The sequence below is a fragment of the Lissotriton helveticus genome, chromosome 4_1 (assembly GCF_964261635.1).
Source record: "Lissotriton helveticus chromosome 4_1, aLisHel1.1, whole genome shotgun sequence".
NCBI classification, from domain to species: domain Eukaryota; kingdom Metazoa; phylum Chordata; class Amphibia; order Caudata; family Salamandridae; genus Lissotriton; species Lissotriton helveticus.
In genome coordinates this window covers 77,460,493-77,480,013 of record NC_136063.1, presented here as the reverse complement: position 1 = coordinate 77,480,013, position 19,521 = coordinate 77,460,493, and the positions used below count along the sequence as shown (strand labels likewise).

Here is a 19,521-nt window from a genome sequence, read left to right as displayed (position 1 = left end):
ACCTGTTTAAGCAATTAAAGGTGTGCTCATCACCGTGCAAATGAGCATGCGAGCTCTGAAAGGTGTGCTCCTCACCGTGCAAATGATCATGCGAGAGAGCTCCTGGCAAGATGAACTATTCATTACCATTTGAAAATTATAGAAAATAGGATACCAGAGTTGCAGGAATGAAATTTAAATGTGTGTGCGCTAACTGGAGTCGGACTATTGAATGTCCGAGCAGTTTCAGATGCGAGCGCAGTGATGGAAGCAGGTAAACTTCACAGATAACTCCCAGCTCCAAGATGGCCGCTAGCGTGATGACGCAGGGCGTGCTCAACGTAAGAAGCGAAAAGGGAGATGCAGCAAAGGACGAATACCTCAGCTAGGCAACGGTGTGATGCGGCCAGTGAGTAATGTCACAAAGAGTCCGCTGGAAACGTAGAGCAATGTGAACATTCTACGCAATGTCCGTTGCTATCTAAAATGTAGAAATATTGTCTATATTCAGCCAACGAGGCATAAAAAAACCCAACAAACTCACGGTTTGGACTGCAGTACACTTCACAATCAAGTGAAAGCAGCAGAGAGGCACTCCAGTAGAAAACGCATCACGAAAGCAGAAATGGGTCCGGAAAGACGTTGCAGCACCTGTGCCTCTAGAAGGAAGTAGCAAGCCAAGGCTTCAGATGATCGTCGCCAAATGTAAAATGAAGATGCGCCCCAAATGGTGAGTAAAACTTGAAGTTTAATGGATAGAGGCACAGTACTTGTTAAACTCACGAAAGATTACAGAAACTGACAAAAGGAGCTTTGGAACATGGAACAAGAATTGTACACACAGGTACATGGTTCCATGTTCCAGGAGGGGAAATCATAGGGAAGGAGAAAAAGGATGTAACACATGCACATGTAACCTGTGCGTAATAATTAGGAACCAGTGTAAATTAACTCATAGAGTTATGCAGTTGCATCTGACCTCTGCATGTGATGCATAAGGCATAGGCCTGGATCCCTGCAGCTTTTCTCCTAATCTTCCATCCTTCCAAGGTCAATAAAATGGATTCACTCGTCGAGTAATAAACACTCATGAGTCAGTATTGGTCTCTGTATAAATAGTTATTATTGGTTCAAGAACACAGCGCTGTTTCAACAGGCTCCTCCCTTGCCTGCCTCCCTCCCTGGTGCTGGTTCCCTCTCAGGCCTGCTTAGTGCAGACATTGGCTGGGAGCTCCTCACCCCGCTGCCATAGCGCTGAGAGGCCTAAAAGATGCGTTTTCCAGCCCTTGCTTATATTCCCAAACAGCAGGATGTGGTTGATGGTCTGCTTGTTAAGGGACAGGCGGTCTGTCCTACTGCAGAGAGGACAATGGGACAGTTCTACTGCTGTGTGAGGCAGATCCAACCAGAACCTGTCATGTGCTCACACCTGTCCCGACTCCTGCCCTCAAGTCTGCATTGATTGGACCTGTTCATCAGCTTTGGGGTGCTGAAAGATGAGGGGTGTCTTGGTTTGGACTCCCTGTTTCCCATCTTGTCGCCTCAGCAGGGTCTCTGAGCTGGGCTTCATTTGTAAGAAGGTAAATGCCAGGGCCTTCTCAAGAGACCACTTCAACTTGCCACCCTTCAGTACACCTTTCAGTGCTGCCAGGGCCAGTCTCAGCACCGCTACCGTCATCAATATGTCCGCTAATTCAGACTATTCCAGGTCTCCCAAAGCTTACAATTTCCTGCATGGCTGGTAATATTGATGTGCTCACCCGAAAAATACACGTACAGCGCCACCAAGTGGTGGGCTGCCATGAATGCCAGTGTAGAGAAATAAGGGCTGGTACTGAGCAACGGCAAACACTGTCTCAAATTAAACACCCTTCCAATCGTACCTCCCTTCCAGCATGGTCCCAGCGAGTAGTTAATTGAGGATGGCCGTCGCATGGCTACTGCAGACATAGTGTGAGGGGTGGGGTATTACATCTAATGTGCCTGGTTTAGGTATGTTGGTGAGAGTGTCTGGGTTCAAAATAGAATGTCTGATGTGAGTGTGAGCCCAACATCCTGCGAACAAAAGAGATGGTTTCTCTTTTTTAACTTTAAATAAAATCCAACTAGCCGAAAGCATTACCTGTGACAACATAATAAAACCTCTGGATTGAGGATTTTAGCCCAGGAAGAATCGGACCAGATTAGAGGAAGTTACATTCCGACTGTGATGCAGCGCTACTCCGGAAATAGTTTCTAAAATCTTATCACCTTTCCCTGAATCACCAAATCATGCATTTACTCATCAGTTGGGCCCATAACACTGTGAGCTACTCACAAAACACTTCCATCTTACTTCATGGATCGGTGAGATTCAAAGGAGAGCTGCTGTATCATAGCGGAGCGTCTAAATTAAAACTAACTATTTATACTATTTACACCTGCAGTTTTAAGGAGTTGTACCATGGTTTTTTATTTTCAAAACATTTTACTTAGACACACCACCATTATGGTCGATGAATCTGCTGGTGAAAAATTAGGCGTAGGAAATTACAAGACCAGTTTAATTCTCCATTTATCTAATTTATCTAATTTTTATTAAAAGCAAAGTTTAGCATGTCTAACATTTTATTCGCTTTATTTATTTCTTTATTCAAAAGATGACTTTAAAAGAGTAAAAGTTTTATCTCAATCAGTTATATTCATTTATTTTTATTTCAGAGGTTCAAAATAGACATTATTATTTTAGATTTCAGAAAACAAGTATTAGCAAAAGACAGTTAGTTCCCAAAATTCATTTTCTCCTAACTTCCCTAACTAATAACCTCATCTAAAGTTAATTTCTCATTCAAAGAAAATAGACAATTATTCGAAGTCTTACATCTCAGGAAAACCAGCATACCGACAGCATCTCAGGAGGAAATCGTAAGAGAGTTTTTTCTTAAGGAAAATCAGCACTTTTTATACCCTTTTCACTAACTTTATCTATCTACAAAAGTAACTAACAGCATGAACTCGAGTTCTGATTGGACAATTTGGGGTGGATGAGCATCACCTCATCATTCTAATATTCAATTTCCGTTGTGTCAGCTGAGTTTTAAAGAGTCTTTTGTTTAAGAAAGTCTTTGGCCTAGTCACATCCTCAACTAGCAACTCAATGAACTTTTCCCACGTTCAGTAGCTCAAACGTCCATTCTTTTTGGCAGTCATCAGGACTTCTAGGGCATGTTGTCCTTGAACTGGTTTCGTTCAGGCACAAGCAGCTCACATTCAAACTCAGACTTGGGCTGCGCATGCTCAGTTAGTCTTCTATTCACAGTTAATAAAAGCAGCCATATTTTCACTAGGCCTCACAGGCCAGAATGGGAACTATCATATTTACAAACGCAAATAAATGTTAATTATTGAAATATAGCCCTTCTGTTTACCTCCGCCATACTAAGGGTTCCCTATTAGTTGTTACCTAGCAAAATAAGCAACACATATGCGTAATATGCTCACCTGTCTTCATGTTTTTGCCACAAAATACATAAACAGAAAGCACATTTATGACGCTTTCAATTAATTTAAAGCTTTGCATTAGTTAACAATATGACGACATTACTAAATTAGTCAGTTATAGTTTTCCATGCAAGCAGATTAGTATTCCCACGTGTATTTGTGTGTGCACTCTATGCTATGTTGATTAATGTTTTCTACATCACGCAATTAATAAAGGTTATAGTTATGAGGAAATTACTTCGCGAGGGGTATACAAAATTTTGTTTCTCCACCTCGCTCCATCAACTGTGACCGGAAATGATGTGATGAGAGATACAGACTATAATATAAACAAGTGATTCTAAGTTCACAGGCTTCCATTGGCCTCTCTCTTCCATATCAATTCAGTGACGTCAGCAGACCAGTATCTGACGCCTGAGTTATGCATGTGAAACGATTAGGTGTTTTCCTCAAGGTTGTCCTGAGGGTTGTCATGGATTAGCCCCACTTTTCCTAACACCACCCATATTCTGAATACATTTTGGGAGTTTGCAAACAGTGGAATACCCTACTCAAAGGCATAACTTTACCTACCAGACATCCCTGCAGAGCACAGAATTTTGTTTCTCCACCTCGCTTCATCAACTCCCTCCTTTGGTGATCTTATCACCAAATATCTCCCAAAATGTCGAAAATTTTATCTAAACATATTTCAAGTTCTTCAGATTAGTATAGTTTATACTTTAGTATCTTCTTCTCTGGTTTCTCCAAAGACTATTTCTTGAAATTCCTTCATTTCTATATCATAGTTTTCTCTTTCTCTTTCTCGTTTTTCTTGAATTGCTTTCTTTATTGACTTTCTGCTATTCCTTCTTTTTCTATATATAGAACACAACCTTAACATCAAAAACACTAATACTATTATTGTTACTGGAATTAATATTTTACCTATAATTGAACTACCTATTTCTTGAAACCAATGTTTAACTGCTGAAAGACTTTTACCAAGTCGTTCAAGAACACCATCAACCTCCAGTGGTTCAATTTCTCTATGCAACTCTGTAATATTTGTGATGTACTTTTCAATATTTTGACTTTTGTCTGGTATGGAGGTACAACAGTGCTGTACCTTCAGAATTCCACAAACACCTCATTCTTTTGCCAATATTATATCAAGAGCAAGACGAATCTGCATCACCATAGCTCTCATAGCAACCATTTCAGTATTTACCATTAAGAATCCACCTGAGGTGTCTGTTGACAAACAATCTACTATTGTTGATAATCTTCGAATCCTGTTTGCATTAAAAGATATTCCCACTGCTGGTATCAGTGCTCCAAAAATATCACCTATTATTTCTATAACACTCTCCCTTTTTCTACGACTTAAAGGTTTATCTATCTCATGTATTTCATTCGTACCTCTATCTACATGAATATTTTTAGGAAAGACCAGACCCAGACCCACCTAACATGTCTCGTAACCAATGGTCCGGTGATCTATAGTAAGCTTTGTTTCCGCATATGAAGTATAGGCCAGGAAAAACGGGATCCTTTCCACCTTTAAATCCCCAACCCCCTATGATTCTATAAGTGTCTTTACATTCACTTGCTCCCACAAAATAATTGTCATAAACAGTATTGTCTCTTCTTATACAAAATTTCCCTAACAATGGAGTGTCTATACTTATAGCCATGTTCACATTTCTATCATCAATGTTTTCATCTTCAAATGTCCAATATTTGTATTTCTCCTGCTTTACATTTTCTTTACGTTTATAAGCAATTCTTCTCTCTTCAACCTATTCTAAAAATGCTTTCTCCTCAACTATCATTTTACATGTCAAATTATTTTTGAAGGCATACTCATGACTCAATTTGTCTATTTCTAAAAATAATTCCCCCATTACTCTAGCAGGATTTACTTTACTCATGGCATCAACAATTTTTAACTTAGCAAAAACATCATCTGAATTTGAGTAATAATACTCTAGCTTTCCTGTTTGATAAAACAGGCTTGCAATCACATTACACGTGACACCATATGTAAGTGGAAGATGGTGATATGTCACCCCTTCTGATACAGATGCAGGTAATTTCACACATACGTAAGTCACTAGCAGCCATTGTCTTAACATATTCAAATAACAATCTTGAAAATGTATTTTTTGTATAATCGCTAATTGACCTATCTTGATGCAATTCTGGTCTATATACATTTGTTAGGCTTTGATTCAACATTTTGTTCATTTCAACTCACATTATGTTTCAACTTCACTAAAATATCCTGAAAAGAAATGACAATAGCTACAATTATCCATATTAAGATTAATAATCCTGTACATATTAAACACATTCTACACCATTTTCTAAAGATAGAACATTTCGTTTTATGGTCATTATTACTTCACTTACAATGTCCTTTTTATATATCAGGATTTCAGGTTTTACCTTTACCTTGGACCTTTAATTAATTATCACTTTACCCTGTGATTCAGTTCTTTACTCACTTTTCCCATTTTTCTTTGGGCAGTATGAGTTCTCTTGGCTACTGTTTACTTCTTCAATTGGAGGTAATACTATATATGATCACTCAGGTGACTTGTTTTTTTGATTTGGTCTTCTCACTCTTTTTGGCCTTTGAACAACTTCTATTCTTTTTCCCAACGACTCCTTTTGACTTGTTATTTCATTTACTTGATCTTCCGGCTTTCTTGCTTTGTTAACCAGTTTAAATTTCAGTCCATCATTCCCATTATGCCAATTATCTCCTTTACAAACTCTCTTTGTCTTAGGCTTCGTGGTATTATATTCCACTCCCCAAGCCCTTTTTCTTGAACTCTTGCTCAATGGAGTTTCATCTGCACTGTCATCAGTTTCACTTTCAGTCTTTTCAACAGTTTCATTTATGACAAACTTTATGATATCTTTTTCTTTTTCAGAATCAGTTTTCTCTTTTGACAGTTCTTTTACTCTGTTAGGAACATCTCCATAGCTGGTACTTGGAATCTCATCCTTATCGTGAGTTATTTCCTCTTTTCCAGTGTCAGGATTTTGGTTCCTGCTCAGTGTCCTTTCTGGTGTCAGTCTCTACCAAATCTCGATTTTCAGATTGATCTTCAGAATTTGGTATTTCAAAAGTTTCTCTTTCTCCTACAGACGCAGAGCTAGCATCTGATACTTCCAGATGTCAACGTTCTTGTCGAGCTACAGTATATGGATTTCTCTCTGGTTCACCTTCCGAGTCAGAATCAGTTGTGCTTTCACCTTCCTCGTTTGGATTCTCAGGTTCAGGCACACGGATGGTATGGCTTGCGTGCACCCATCTTTTTACTCCGGCACATTTGACTGCAGTGGTGCTGACCAATATGACCTGTCTCGGTCTCTGCAAGCAAGGCACCAAACAGTTTCTTCTGCGATGTACCTTTATCTGAACCCAATCTTCAGGAACTAGATCATGACCTGGATTTTTCTCTTTCTTGTTTGATTCAGCTCCCACCTGATGGAACACAGATGTCATCACGTTAGACAGGTATTTTGCAGTAATCCAGTATGATGTCATCATTAATAGCTAACAGTTTATCAACTGGTACAAATGCTTGTCTCATCACTCTGCCCAATAAAATCTCATGTTGACTCAGTCCAGTCTTTCTGTCAGGGATACTTCTTAAGGTCATCAAAACAAGTGGTAAAGCGTCTGGCTACACATTTTTGCAATCCTGTCTTTAATTGTTCCATTCACTTGTTCGACTACCCCTGAAGTCTCAGGTCTGTAAGCACAATGCAATTTCTGACGAATGTCCAGTGCTTCCCAGATCATTTGAGTAAGTTCCTTTTGGAAGTGCGTTCCATGATCAGTTTCGGTCGTTACTGGAAATCTGTACCTAGGGATAACTTCACGTAAAAGCAACTTTGCAACTGTTAGTCCATCGTTCCACCTCGTGGGGAAAGCCTCCACCTATCGAGAGAACAGACAAATGATCACCAAAACATACCTGAGCCTATTACAAGGTGGAAGTTTTATAAAATCCAACTGCATTTGTGTAAAGTGGCCTCCCTCCCGTCCTATGGTTCCCAGACTCACAATTGTTTTTCTGTTTGGATTAAATTGCTGACACACCAGACATCTCTGGCAAAGGCTTTCAGCAATCATCCTAAATTTGGGATTGTACCATGTCTGTCTAAACAGACGAAGCATGGCATCTCTTCCAATATGAGCTTGACCATGATACATTCGGGCCATATTTGAGATCATGCTATCGGGCATTACTGGTCTTTCACCTTTGTAAACCCAAATTTCATCTTCTTCTCTTTGCCTACATCCTGCCTTTAGCCAGATGTCTTTCTCTTCTTCATCAGCTTCTTCCTGCATTTGCCTCACTTCCTGCCAAGTCTCAACTACTGTGGTTAGCATTAAAGGACTTGAAACATGCTCTTCCCTTCTTTCCTGATTTATGGAGGCAAGATTTATGGCGCAATATTTTGCAATTGAGTCTACATACCTCTTACCTCGGGTGATATAATCATCCCCCTTCTTATGTGCTGCGCATTTCACTACTGCAATCTTATCAGGCAATTGAATTGCGTCAATCAACATTCTCACAAATTCAGCATTACGTATGGGGGATCCTGCAGAAGTTAAATAACCTCTTTGGGACCACAGTTGTCCGTAGTCATGGACAACCCCAAATCCATACTGACTATCAGTCACTATGGTAACCTTAATTTCCTTTCCCAGTTCACATGCTCATATCAAAGCAATCAATTCCGCTATTTGAGCAGAACGAATCCCTTCAGACAACATGCTTCCAGTACATCTGCCACCGTGCAGACTGCATATGCAGCACTCAGAACACCTTCATTTGTTCTCAGACACGAACCATTAGCAAACATTAGAGTCGGATTCAGGCAATGGCTCATCTCTGATGTCTGGTCTTGGCTTGGTGCAGTATTCAAGAACATCTAGGCATTTGTGATCAACCTCATTTCTTAGTTCAGTTTCCATGGTATCAGGCAATAACGTAGAAGGGTTGACATTTACACATCTAGAGATTGTCACATTTTCTGCTCCCAGAATTACCTTTTCGTACTTTGTCATCCTATTGTTGGTTAAATACTGTGTTTTTGTCCAAGTGAGGAGAATCTCCACAGAATGAGGTACATATACCCTCACAGGAAATCCCAACACTATTCCTTCACTTTGTTCTAGACTTACGCTGGTAGCTGCTACTGCTTTCAGACAACCTGGCAATGCTTTTGCAACTGGGTCCAAAACAGTTGAGAAATATGCAATTGGCTTTCTCAGTTTTCCATGTCTCTGAATTAGTACTGACAATGCATATCTACAAAAGTAACTATCAGCATGAACTCGAGTTCTGATTGGACAATTCGGGGTGTTTGAGCATCACCTCATCATTCTAATATTCGATTTCCGTTGTGTCAGCTGAGTTTTAAAGAGTCCTTTGCTTAAGAAAGTCTTTGGCCAAGTCACATCCTCAACTAGCAACTCCAAGAACTTTTCCTACGTTCAGTAGCTCAAACGTCCATTCTTTTTGGCAGTCATCAGGACTTCTAGGGCATGTTGTCCTTGAACTGGTTTTGTTCAGGCACAAGCAGCTCACATTCAAACTCAGACTTGGGCTGCGCATGCTCAGTTCGTCTTCTTTTCACAGTTAATAAAAGCAGCCATATTTTCACTAGGCCTCACAGGCCAGGATGGGAACTATCATAGAAACAAACACAAATAAATGTTAATTATTGAAGTATGGCCCTTCTGTGTACCTCCCCCATACTAAGGGTTCCCTATTAGTTGTTACCTAGCAAAATAAGCAACACATATGCGTAATATGCTCACCTGTCTTCATGATTTTGCCACAAAATACATAAACAGAAAGCACATTTATGACGCTTTTAATTAATTTAAAGCTTTGCATTAGTAAACAATATGACGACATTACTAAATTAGTCAGTTATAGTTTTCCATGCAAGCAGATTAGTATTCCCATGTGTATTTGTGTGTGCACTCTATACTATGTTGATTAATGTTTTCTACATCACGCAATTAATAAAGGTTATAGTTATGAGGAAATTACTTCGCGAGGGGTATACAAAATTTTGTTTCTCCACCTCGCTCCATTAACTGTGACCGGAAATGATGTGATGAGAGATAAAGACTATAATATAAACAAGTGATTCTGAGCTCACAGGCTTCCATTGGCCTCTCTCTTCCATATCAATTCAGTGACGTCAGCAGACCAGTATCTGACGCCTGAGTTATGCATGTGAAACGATTAGGTGTTTTCCTCAAGGTTGTCCTGAGGGTTGTCATGGATTAGCCCCACTTTTCCTAAAACCCCCCATATTCTGAATACGTATTGGGAGTTTGCAAACAGTGGAATACCCTACTCAAAGGCATAACATTACCTACCAGACACCCCTGCAGAGCAGAGGCATCTGCAAAGCTTGAGAAAGCCAGAAAGCGCAAACTCCTTCAAACCCTCGCTACTTGTAGAATTCAATCCATCAATCAAACATTTATAGAGCGCGGCCAATCACCTGTGAGGGTCCCGAGGTGCTGGAGCTGTTTGCTGCTGCGTGGAACTTTGATCATCCAAACATCCAGGTCTTCAGTTCTCTTCTGGATTGCTGGAGCGACAGTGCGCTCCTGAGGTGTGGGAGGAGGTTGTTCTAAGCCTTGGCCGCCAAGTGCGAGAAGGTGCGTCCTGTGCTGTTGGCTCGACGAATCCGTGGCGTACGTGCAAGGGAGAGGGCAGCTGATCGAAGGGGTCTGGTCGGTCAGTGTAGGGTCAGGTGTTAGTTGATGTATGCTGGTCCTTCATTGTGCATGGCCTTGAAGGCGTGTGCCAGCATCTTGAACTGGCATCTCTTCTGAATCAGGAGCCAGTGCAGTGTCTTGAAATGTGGTGTGATGTGGGTCCTTCTAGGGAGGTCCGGTATGAGTCTTGCCACTGAGTTCTGTATTGTCTGGAGTCTCTTCAGGAGGTGTGGAGTGATTCAAATGTAGAGCATGTTTCCGTAGTCCAGTCTGCTGGAGATGAGGGCCTGCATGACGGTCTTTCTGGTGTTTGCCAGGAGCCATCTCTGGATCTTGCGGAACATGCGTAGGGTGTGGAAGCAGGCAGATGAGACTGCGTTGACTTGCTTCTCTATGGATGGCTCCCTATTCAGGATGATGCGTGGTCTGTTGGGGAGGGGTTGTGCCAAACTCCGTGGGCCACCATGGTGAGGTGCTGTTCCCAAAGATTGGGGCATTTGTATTTCATCCAGTCCTCAATGTTCATCATGAATCTGTGGACATTACCTTTAGTAATGGAGGGATCTTCAGGCAGTGAGAGGATGAGCTGTGTCGTCAATGTAAGAGATGATGTTTAATCTGTACGATCTAACTGTGGCGGCCAGGGTGATCATGTAGGTGTTGAAGAGGGTCGGGCTGAGGGGTGATCCTTGGAAGACTCCACAGAACTTCTTGTGCTCTGAGATGAACAGTGGGAGGTGGATCCTTTGGGTTCTGCCAGTGAGGTACGAGGAGATCTATTAGAGAACGTTTCCTTGAATCCCCAAATGGAGTCTGTTGATGAGGATGTCAGGGGAGATGGTGTCAAACATGGCAGACAGGTCCAGGCGGATGTGAGAAGTTGGCCTGATGTATGATGTTCAATATTCTAGTGAGCACCTTGTATCAGTCCAAACAATCCCTTATGGTGGTGGTTGTAAAGTCAACCTTAGAGACAAGCTATCCTAATGGTAGCATGGACTAAGCAGTCTTAGGCTTAACTCAAGAGGGCATGTGAAGCCAGCTGTTTTACCATATGCAGTCCTGTAATATCAAATGAAAGGACACCACACAAGTTATATATTATAAAAATATATGTATTTATTACTAGAATAATCCTCTGTACTCTTTATGAGTCCAGAAGCACAAGCGTTTAAACAAAAGCACAGTTAAACATACACAAGTTGCACAATTATGGATAGGGCCGGTGGCCACTCAAACCATATACTAAATAAGTGGTATAAGTATCACTTTACGAACAATGGTAAGGCCTAGGGCATTGGGAATCGCTGGGACTACACTGGACTAACAGCAGTTAGGACGGGAGTAGCCCGCGGGATTCGGGTGCAGCGCTAAAAGCACACGCATGCACCAATGCAAAGTCAATGGTGCGTAAAAGTTACAAAGTTACTGTTTTGGAACTGTTCCGACTGGAATAGAATTATGCCACTTTAAACTAGGACACTAGAGGTGTAAACCATTACAGGAGCACCGGTGTTAGATCGTTACCTCACCCACAGGAAGCGGGTGCATAGGTGCCAAAGTGTGTCGGGTTTCGTCGTGGAGTTCTATGGAGCCTGGAGATGAAGATGCTGCAGGCGGCCAGGAGAGAAGCGTCCGGTTGGATCCAAGGGTGGATCGAAGATGTAGAGTACCTGAAAGCAGAGGGGACAGAGTCTGGGTCACTAGCCAGTGACCAGGATGGAACCAGGAAGGAACCAGGCGATGTCGGGCGCAATCAGGTGAATGACGGGAAGCTTGACTCCACTGCCACGTGGACTCTGGGGCATCGAGGATGACCAGGAGTGGATCACAAGCTGTCCCACAAAGTCTCTCTCTGTCGGCCGTGTCGGTTTCCGGATCGGAGTCAACAGGCCTTGGCAAAGGCAACCCACGCAGGATTGGAAGATTGCTTCTTACTCGGACCAGCAAGGTCAGAGCAGTGGCTCCTTTTCAGGGGAGCGAGGGCCAGTCTGGAGCAACCAGAATAGCAGAGTAGTTTTAAAGATTCGTCATCGTAGAGGCCACTAGCCAACGGGCAAGTGACCGGACAAACGTGTCGCGCAGGACAATGCAAAAGGGCCCCACGCAGCACTCGGTGAGTATGGAGGGGTGGTCTTTGGTGCACGAGCTGCTCGGGGCTGGGGCTTCTCAATCCCCAATGCACAGCTTCGAGGGTGCCTTGAGAGCTACACGGCCAGCACTTTGCAGTCTTTTCAAGATGGCCAGCCCCACGCTTCACTTCGCCTCCACGGGTCTCAGATTCGCTGGGACTGTGGATCGGGCTGTTGGAAGTCAGGGAAGATGGTTCTTGTTGATCTCTGTCGCACGAGCTCCGGCGGGAGCTGCAACAAAGCAAATTGTTGGGCGCTGGATGGTGCCTGTTTGCACAGGGTGGTCACTCCTTGACCACAAAGGAGATTCTTCAGTCTTCCACGTCGAGTGGGATGTCGAAGGGTCCAGAGTTCTGTATCAAAGTTTCAGTCAGGATAAATCTACTGCTCATGGGCACAGCTCCTACGTTTAGTCCAAATCAAGGGACTGGATTACATGGTAGGTCCCTCCTATGGGTGGGACCCAGGAAGGGGGTGGTTACACCCCTTTCCCTTTGTCCAGTTTCACGCCAGAGCAGGGGCTGGAGTGCCCCAGGACTGGTTTGAACTGGGCTATGCATGGGACACCTTGTGTGCCCCAGGCAGTGTCTAGTTTCACTCGCCCTGCCTGCCTCAATCCACTATCTCCTGTCTGGGGTGGTGTAGCACCTCCCTGTGACAGGAAACCCTTTGTCCAAGCCTCCCCTGCCAGGTTTCGGTCAGCAGCAGGAGGCCAGACTTGTGTCGGTGGCAGCAGCATCCATTTTGTGATGCTGGGGCTCTGGTTAGTTTTAACTGCGTTTACTGTTACCCACATGTCTTAGCCCTCTAGAAGGGTGGAATGCTACCCCCGTCGCCAGAACTAGCAAGGGGGTAATATTTCAAAGTGTATGACACCTTACACAACATGTTTTGATAAAGCCAAACCAAAGTTAGCGATAACCGCGAGGATTATAATGCACTTAAGAGTATATGGTATGGCAATATCCCAGAACAGCTATAAGGACATGGTTCCGAAAGCTGCAGACAGGCTCAGCCCATGCTAGAGCACCATCTCACATAAAACCAAGCACTCTGCCTCCAGGATTGTTAAGGCCTGCCCTAGGAGTGACTTATAGGTGTATATGTGTCCAGATATAGGTTTAGATATAGGTATACTATATCTAATCAAGGGGTGATTACACGACCTTGCCCCAGCTGAGTGATCAGCCAGTTGTGTCAGTTTGGATGGCCAGCCAGGGGTGGCAAAAGATATGCTGCAGTCCCTGGTAGGCCTTAGATGCACCTATGCCCTGGGTACATATAGTACACTGTACAGGGGCTCATAAGGTGACCCAATATCCAATTAGGTATGTACCTAGGGTACATGGAGTCCATTTTACAGAGAGAGCAGATAGCCTGGGGCCCTGATTAGCAGGGTCCCAGGCCAACTAAGTCGAAAACCAGCTAAACACAAGGCAAAAAAATCTGGGGTAACCATAGTCAGGTATCCACCCTCCTACAGCGGATGAAGGCTGCTGTTTCCCAGTGGTACAGGAGGGCTCTGATGTCATCAGTGGCTGTGATCAGGGCTGTCTAGGTGCTGTGGTTAGCTAAAAATTTGATTTGGGAGGGGACCAGGAGGTTGTGGTCTTCTAGGTGTTGGTGAGATGCTGGCTGATCGCTTTCTCGAGGAATGTTGCTGGATAGGGGAGCACAGAGATGATTTGTCAGGAGGGGCCTCACTTCAGTGTGATTCGAGTCATCAGGGAAGGAGGCTGTGGTGATGGACATTCCTGTGCTCGTCGCCGATTGTCTTATTTCCGAGGTTGAAGGTGTGGTGGGGCATGGGCCCATGGGTGCTCACGAGTGCACAGAGTTCATGATGGAGATAGTGTCTTGCGTGGGGGGGAGTTTCTAGTGGGTGAGAAGGTGTTCAGGGTTTGTGTTTCTGGGTGTGAGCTGGTTGATGCGGTCTGTGGTGGAGGGTTGTGCTCAACGAAGTCTGCAAGGTTATCCTACAGTTCCTGGGAGGGAGTAATGTTCTTGGTGGTTGAAGGATTGGTAAACCCCTTCACAATTGTGAAAGGTTCTTTGCTGTGGTTTGTGCTGGCTTTGATGCAGTCTGCTAGGGCGTTCTTTTGGGGTTTTTTCAGGAGGCAATGGTACTGGTTGAAAGCGGGCCTGAAGGTGATGCAGTATTCTGTTTTTTGCTAGTGTCCCGCTGCTTATGAAGTTGACGGCGTTTGGTGGAGTGCAGTTCCTCAGTGAACCAGCTTACATTTTTGCTTTGTTCTATGATTCTGGTTGTCTCGGCAGGGGAAATGGTGTCGATGCACTCTGCATTCCACTAGGAGAAGCTCTTGGCTGCTTGTTCAGGATCGTGTGTACAGTTCCACTGGTCTTCTGATACCTTCTTCCAATCTCTTCCCGCGGATCTGAGGGGCACGGTGGTGGGGTAGGTGGGGTCTGAAATGGTAGAGTGTACTGTGTGGTGGTCGGACCAGGTGAGTGGTGTTGATGTACCTGACTCTGTTGCTGGAAGTGAAGATGGGGTCAAGCATGTATCCTGTGATGTGGGTAGGGTCGGTGACAAGCTGCTTGAGGCCGATGTTGCTTATTCTGTCCAGGAGGTCAGTGTAGTTGGCGTTTCTGGGGTTGTCGTGGTAGAAGTTGAGATCCCCTAGGAAGATGGAGTGCTCGAGTCAATTGGGAGCAGGGTGATGAGTTCCTGGATGGTGTTGCAGAAGCTGGGGCGTGAACCTGGTGGTCTATAGACAAGGGTGCCTCTAATGGTGCTTTTTCAGTCTGTGTGGAGTTGGAAGTTCAGGTGTTCCAATATTGGTGTTAAGTTGTAAGGGGATGTCGTGCAGTGGACGGTGTTCTTGTAGATGATGGCTATTCCGCCTCCATGCTTGTGGGTGAGTGTGGAGATCATGTCCCAGACCTCTGTGGCATGTTTACTGAGTGAACGTGCATTGTGTAGGATGCACTTGAGATGTGACGAGGTGGACTTCGTTGATGTAGAGGGTGCGGCGGTGTTTGCGGTGTTACTGAGGTTGTTGACTGCTTTGCTGTTGAAGGTGAGGCGGCAGTGTGGGCAGGGAAAAGATCCTCTGGTGGTGCACGGGAATGTGCAGCAGCAGTGGTGGTTATCGGTGCGTCCCGGGACCATGGTTCGGAGGACAGTGGTGATGTATCTTTGTGAGGTGAAAGAGGCAGGGGTCCTGATCCTGGTGCTGGGTGCGGTCCAGGCTTGGTTGAGCACAGACTGGTTTGCCTATGGCGCGCCTTCAGCGTGCCAGAGGCCACACAGCAGCCCACATTAAGAAGGTCCTGGGAGGAGGGGGGTTTCTGAGACGTGGTAGGCGGGGCTAGACAGAGAGTGATAAAATGGTGGGAGCGTCAATGGGAAAAACAAGACAAAAGCAGTGAAAAAATGAGGGAAGAGCTGTGGAAAGCACTCAGAAAAATGTGGGAATGGAGGGAGAACGCAGTAAAACAAGGAAGAAAGTAGGAGGGGGCACCCAGAAAAGCGGGGGAAGGAAGGAGAAAACTGTCAAAACAAGGCAAAAGCAGGAGGAAGAACTCAGAAAGACGGGGAAAGGAACAGCAGTAAAACGACTCAAAAGCAGGAGAGAGCGATGCAGCAGCGCAAGAGAGCTGGATCTGGGACCTGCTCAACAGGGTTACACTGCGGCCACCTTTAAGTAGGTCCTGGGAGGAGGGGAGGACGGTGGGCGGAGGTGGGCGGGGCTAGGCGCAGAGCAGGAAAACGGGCAGCAGGTGGGAGTGGCAATGGGAAAAGCAAGGAAAACAGTGCAAAAATGAGGGAAGAGTGCTCAGAAAAATGGGGGAAAGAAAGGAGAAAGCAGCAAAATGAGGCAAAAGCAGGAGAGAGCGATGCAGCTGCATGGGAGAGCTGGGCCGTGGACACGCTTAAAGTATATGTATTTCCCTTAATGAGCTACTGAGCCTTGAGGCCGGGTGTGAGTGTCCAGTGGGGTCCCCTTTGCTCTCTAAATGCTCCCAGCCAGAGTCCAACTCAGACAAAAGGAATTACTTATTTTAAGTGAGATGAGATGTGTACTCTGTCTGCACTATTGAGGAAATAAAAGGCGTCTACCCCCTTGCACACTGCTGAGCAGGCAATGCTGTCACGGTGTCAGCACACAGAACCTCTACCAGTCGGAACAGTCCTAAGGTGCCACCGCCATCCCGGTGTGGACTCCCGAATAAAGGAACCAGAATACAAGCAGCTACATCCATGCATTGATGGGAAACCAGCCTGAATATGGATCCAGACTATTGGCAGAGCTGTGGCCCTCTGTGGAGGGCACATTCAACCAGAGGGGAAGCATTCTTTGTTCACTTCACTTGAGTGGCTTGGGGTAATAACGTTATTTTTAGCATTCTTTGTTCACCTCCCTTGACCGGCTTGTGGTAATAATGTTATTTTTAGCCTTGTTTTCTCACTTCCCTAGAGCAGCTTGTGATAATAACTTTATTTTGAGCATTGTTTTCTCACCTTCCTTGGGCGACTTTTGATAATAACGTTATTTTTAGCATTGTTTTCTCACCTCTCCTGAGCGGCTTGTGGAAATACCATTATTTTGAGCATTGTTTTCTCACCTCCTATGAGCGGCTTGGGGTAATACAGTTGCCTTTAGCATTTCTCACCTCCCTTAAGCGGCTTGTGTGGCTTTTGGGAACACCGTTATTTTTAGCATTGTTTGCTCACCTCCCTAGAGCGGCTTGTGATAATAACTTTATTTTTAGGATTCTTTTCTCACCTCCCTTGAGTGGCTTGTGTGGCTTTTGGTAATACCACTATTTTTAGCATTGTTCTGTCACCTTACTTGAGCGGCTTGTAGTAATACTGTTATTTTGAACATTGTTTTCGTACCTCCCATGAGCATCTTCTGGTAATTCTGTTATGTTCAATCAATCAATCAATCAATAACATTTGTAAAGCGCACTACTCACCCGCCAGGGTCTCAAGGCGCTCGGGGGGGGGGGGTATCTGCTACTGCTCGAAAAGCCAGGTCTTGAGTTGCTTCCTGAAGGAGAGATGGTCCTGGGTGAGTCGTAGGTGGGTGGGGAGGGTGTTTCAGGTCTTGACCGCCAGGTAGGTGAAGGATCTTCCTCCGGTGGTGGTTCTGCGGATTCGTGTGACGGTGGCGAGGGCGAGACTGGCGGAGCGGAGCTGGCAGGTTGATGTGTAGAACGTGAGGCGGTTGTTGAGGTATTCGGGGCCCAAGTCGTGGAGAGCCTTGTGTGCGTGGGTGAGGAGTCTGAACGTGATCCTCTCGCTGACGGGGAGCCAGTGCAGGTCCCTCAGGTGGGAGGAGATGTGGCTGTGTCGGGAGATGTCCAGGACGCGTCGTGCTGAGGCGTTCTGGAGGCGCTGGAGTCTTTTTTGTAGTTTGGCAGTGGTCCCAGTGTAGAGGGCGTTCCCGTAGTCCAGACGGCTGGTGACTAGGGCCTGGGTGACCGTCTTCCTGATTGCAGTGGGGATCCAGTAGAAGATCTTACGGAGCATGCGGAGGGTGTTGAAGCAGGAGGAAGTAACGGCGTTAACTTGCCTGGTCATCGTGAGGGAGGAGTCAAGGATGAAGCCCAGGTTGCGTGCGTGGTCCGTGGGTTTGGGAGGGGAGCCCAGAGCAGGCCACCAGGAGTCGTCCCAGGTGGAGATGGATGGGCCGAGGATGAGGACTTCCGTCTTGTCTGAGTTCAGTTTCAGGCGGCTGAGCTTCATCCAGTCCGCGATGTCTTTCATTCCGTCCTGGAAGCTGACTTTGGCGGAGGCGGGGCCGTTGGTGAGGGAGAGGATCAGTTGGGTATCGTCGGCGTATGAGATGATGTTGAGGTTGTGCTTGCGTGCGATGGCTGCGAGGGGGCTCATGTAGACATTGAAGAGGGTGGGGCTGAGCGAGGAGCCTTGAGGTATGCCGCGGATGATCTTGGAGGCTTCTGCGAGGAAGGGCGGGAGACGCACTCTTTGGGTTCTGTCAGAGAGGAAGGAGGTGATCCATTCCAGGGCCTTTGCTTGGATCCCGGCGTGGCAGAGGCGGGTTGTCAGGGTGCGGTGGCAGACCGTGTCGAACGCAGCCGAAAGGTCGAGCAGGATGAGGGCGGCGGTTTCTCCGTTGTCAAGCAGGGTCCTGATGTCGTCGGTGGCTCTGATGAGGGCGGTCTCGGTGCTGTGGTTCGCTCGGAATCTGGACTGTGATGGGTCGAGGGAGCCGTTCGTCTCGAGGAAGGCTGTCAGCTGTTTGTTGACGGTTTTCTCGATGACTTTTGCCGGGAAGGGGAGGAGCGAGATGGGGCTAACGTTCTTGCGGACTGAGGGGTCTGCGGTGGGTTTCTTCAGGAGGGAGCTGATCTCTGCGTGCTTCCAGCTCTCTGGGAAGGTGGCGGACTCGAAGGAGTTGTTGATGATGTCCCGAAGTTTGGGTGCGATGATGGAGTCGGCTTTGTTGAAGATGTGGTGTGGGCAGGGATCGGCTGGGGAGCCCGAGTGGATGGTGTTCATCGTGTGGGTGGTGTCTTCCGTGCTCACCAGGGTCCAGGCGCGCAGGGTGGTGGTGGGGGGCGTAGGTTCGGCGGCGGGATATGAGTTCTGGGCGCCAAAGCTTTCGTGTATGTCGACGATCTTACGGTGAAAGAAGGTGGCGAAAGAGTTGCAGAGGTGTTGTGAAGGTGTGATGTCGTTGTTGCTGGCGTTGGGATTGGAGAGCTCTTTCACGATGTTGAAGAGTTCCTTGCTGTTATGGGTGTTGTTGTCCAGTCGTTTTGTGAAGGATGACCTTTTGGTGGTGCGGATCAGCTGGTGGTGTTTGCGGGTGGCATCCTTGAGAGCGGTCATGTTTTCCGTTGACTGGTTGTGGCGCCAGGCTTTCTCGAGGTCACGGCAGGACTTCTTGGAGTCTTTGAGATCGTTGGTGAACCATGCGGCTTTCCTGCTGTCCAGGTTGCTAGGAGGGTTTTTTAGTGGAGCAAGGGCATCGACGCAGTCGGTGATCCACTGTGTGAGGTTGCGGGCTCCTTCGTTGGGGTCCGTGGTGTTGGTGGGAGGGTTATGGCTCAGGGATGTGGTGAGCCGGTTGGTGGTGATCTTGCTCCAGCATCTACGGGGGGTAGACGCAGGCGGTGGTGGGTCATTGTTTTCCTGAAGTTGAAGTGTACGCAGCTGTGGTCGGTCCAGTCTAGCTCGGT

The 19,521-nt window shown here is 45.9% G+C and overlaps 1 protein-coding gene across 1 annotated transcript in view; it reads right to left on the bottom strand.

Annotated features, from left to right (window-relative positions):
* The window catches only part of LOC144827878 (uncharacterized), a 256,770-nt gene that overhangs the window by 64,722 nt on the left and 172,527 nt on the right, over nucleotides 1–19,521 (bottom strand). The window contains 1 exon segment of the mRNA XM_078686043.1: nucleotides 7,323–7,396. Within this exon segment, the coding sequence (XP_078542169.1) occupies nucleotides 7,323–7,396 (74 nt within the window).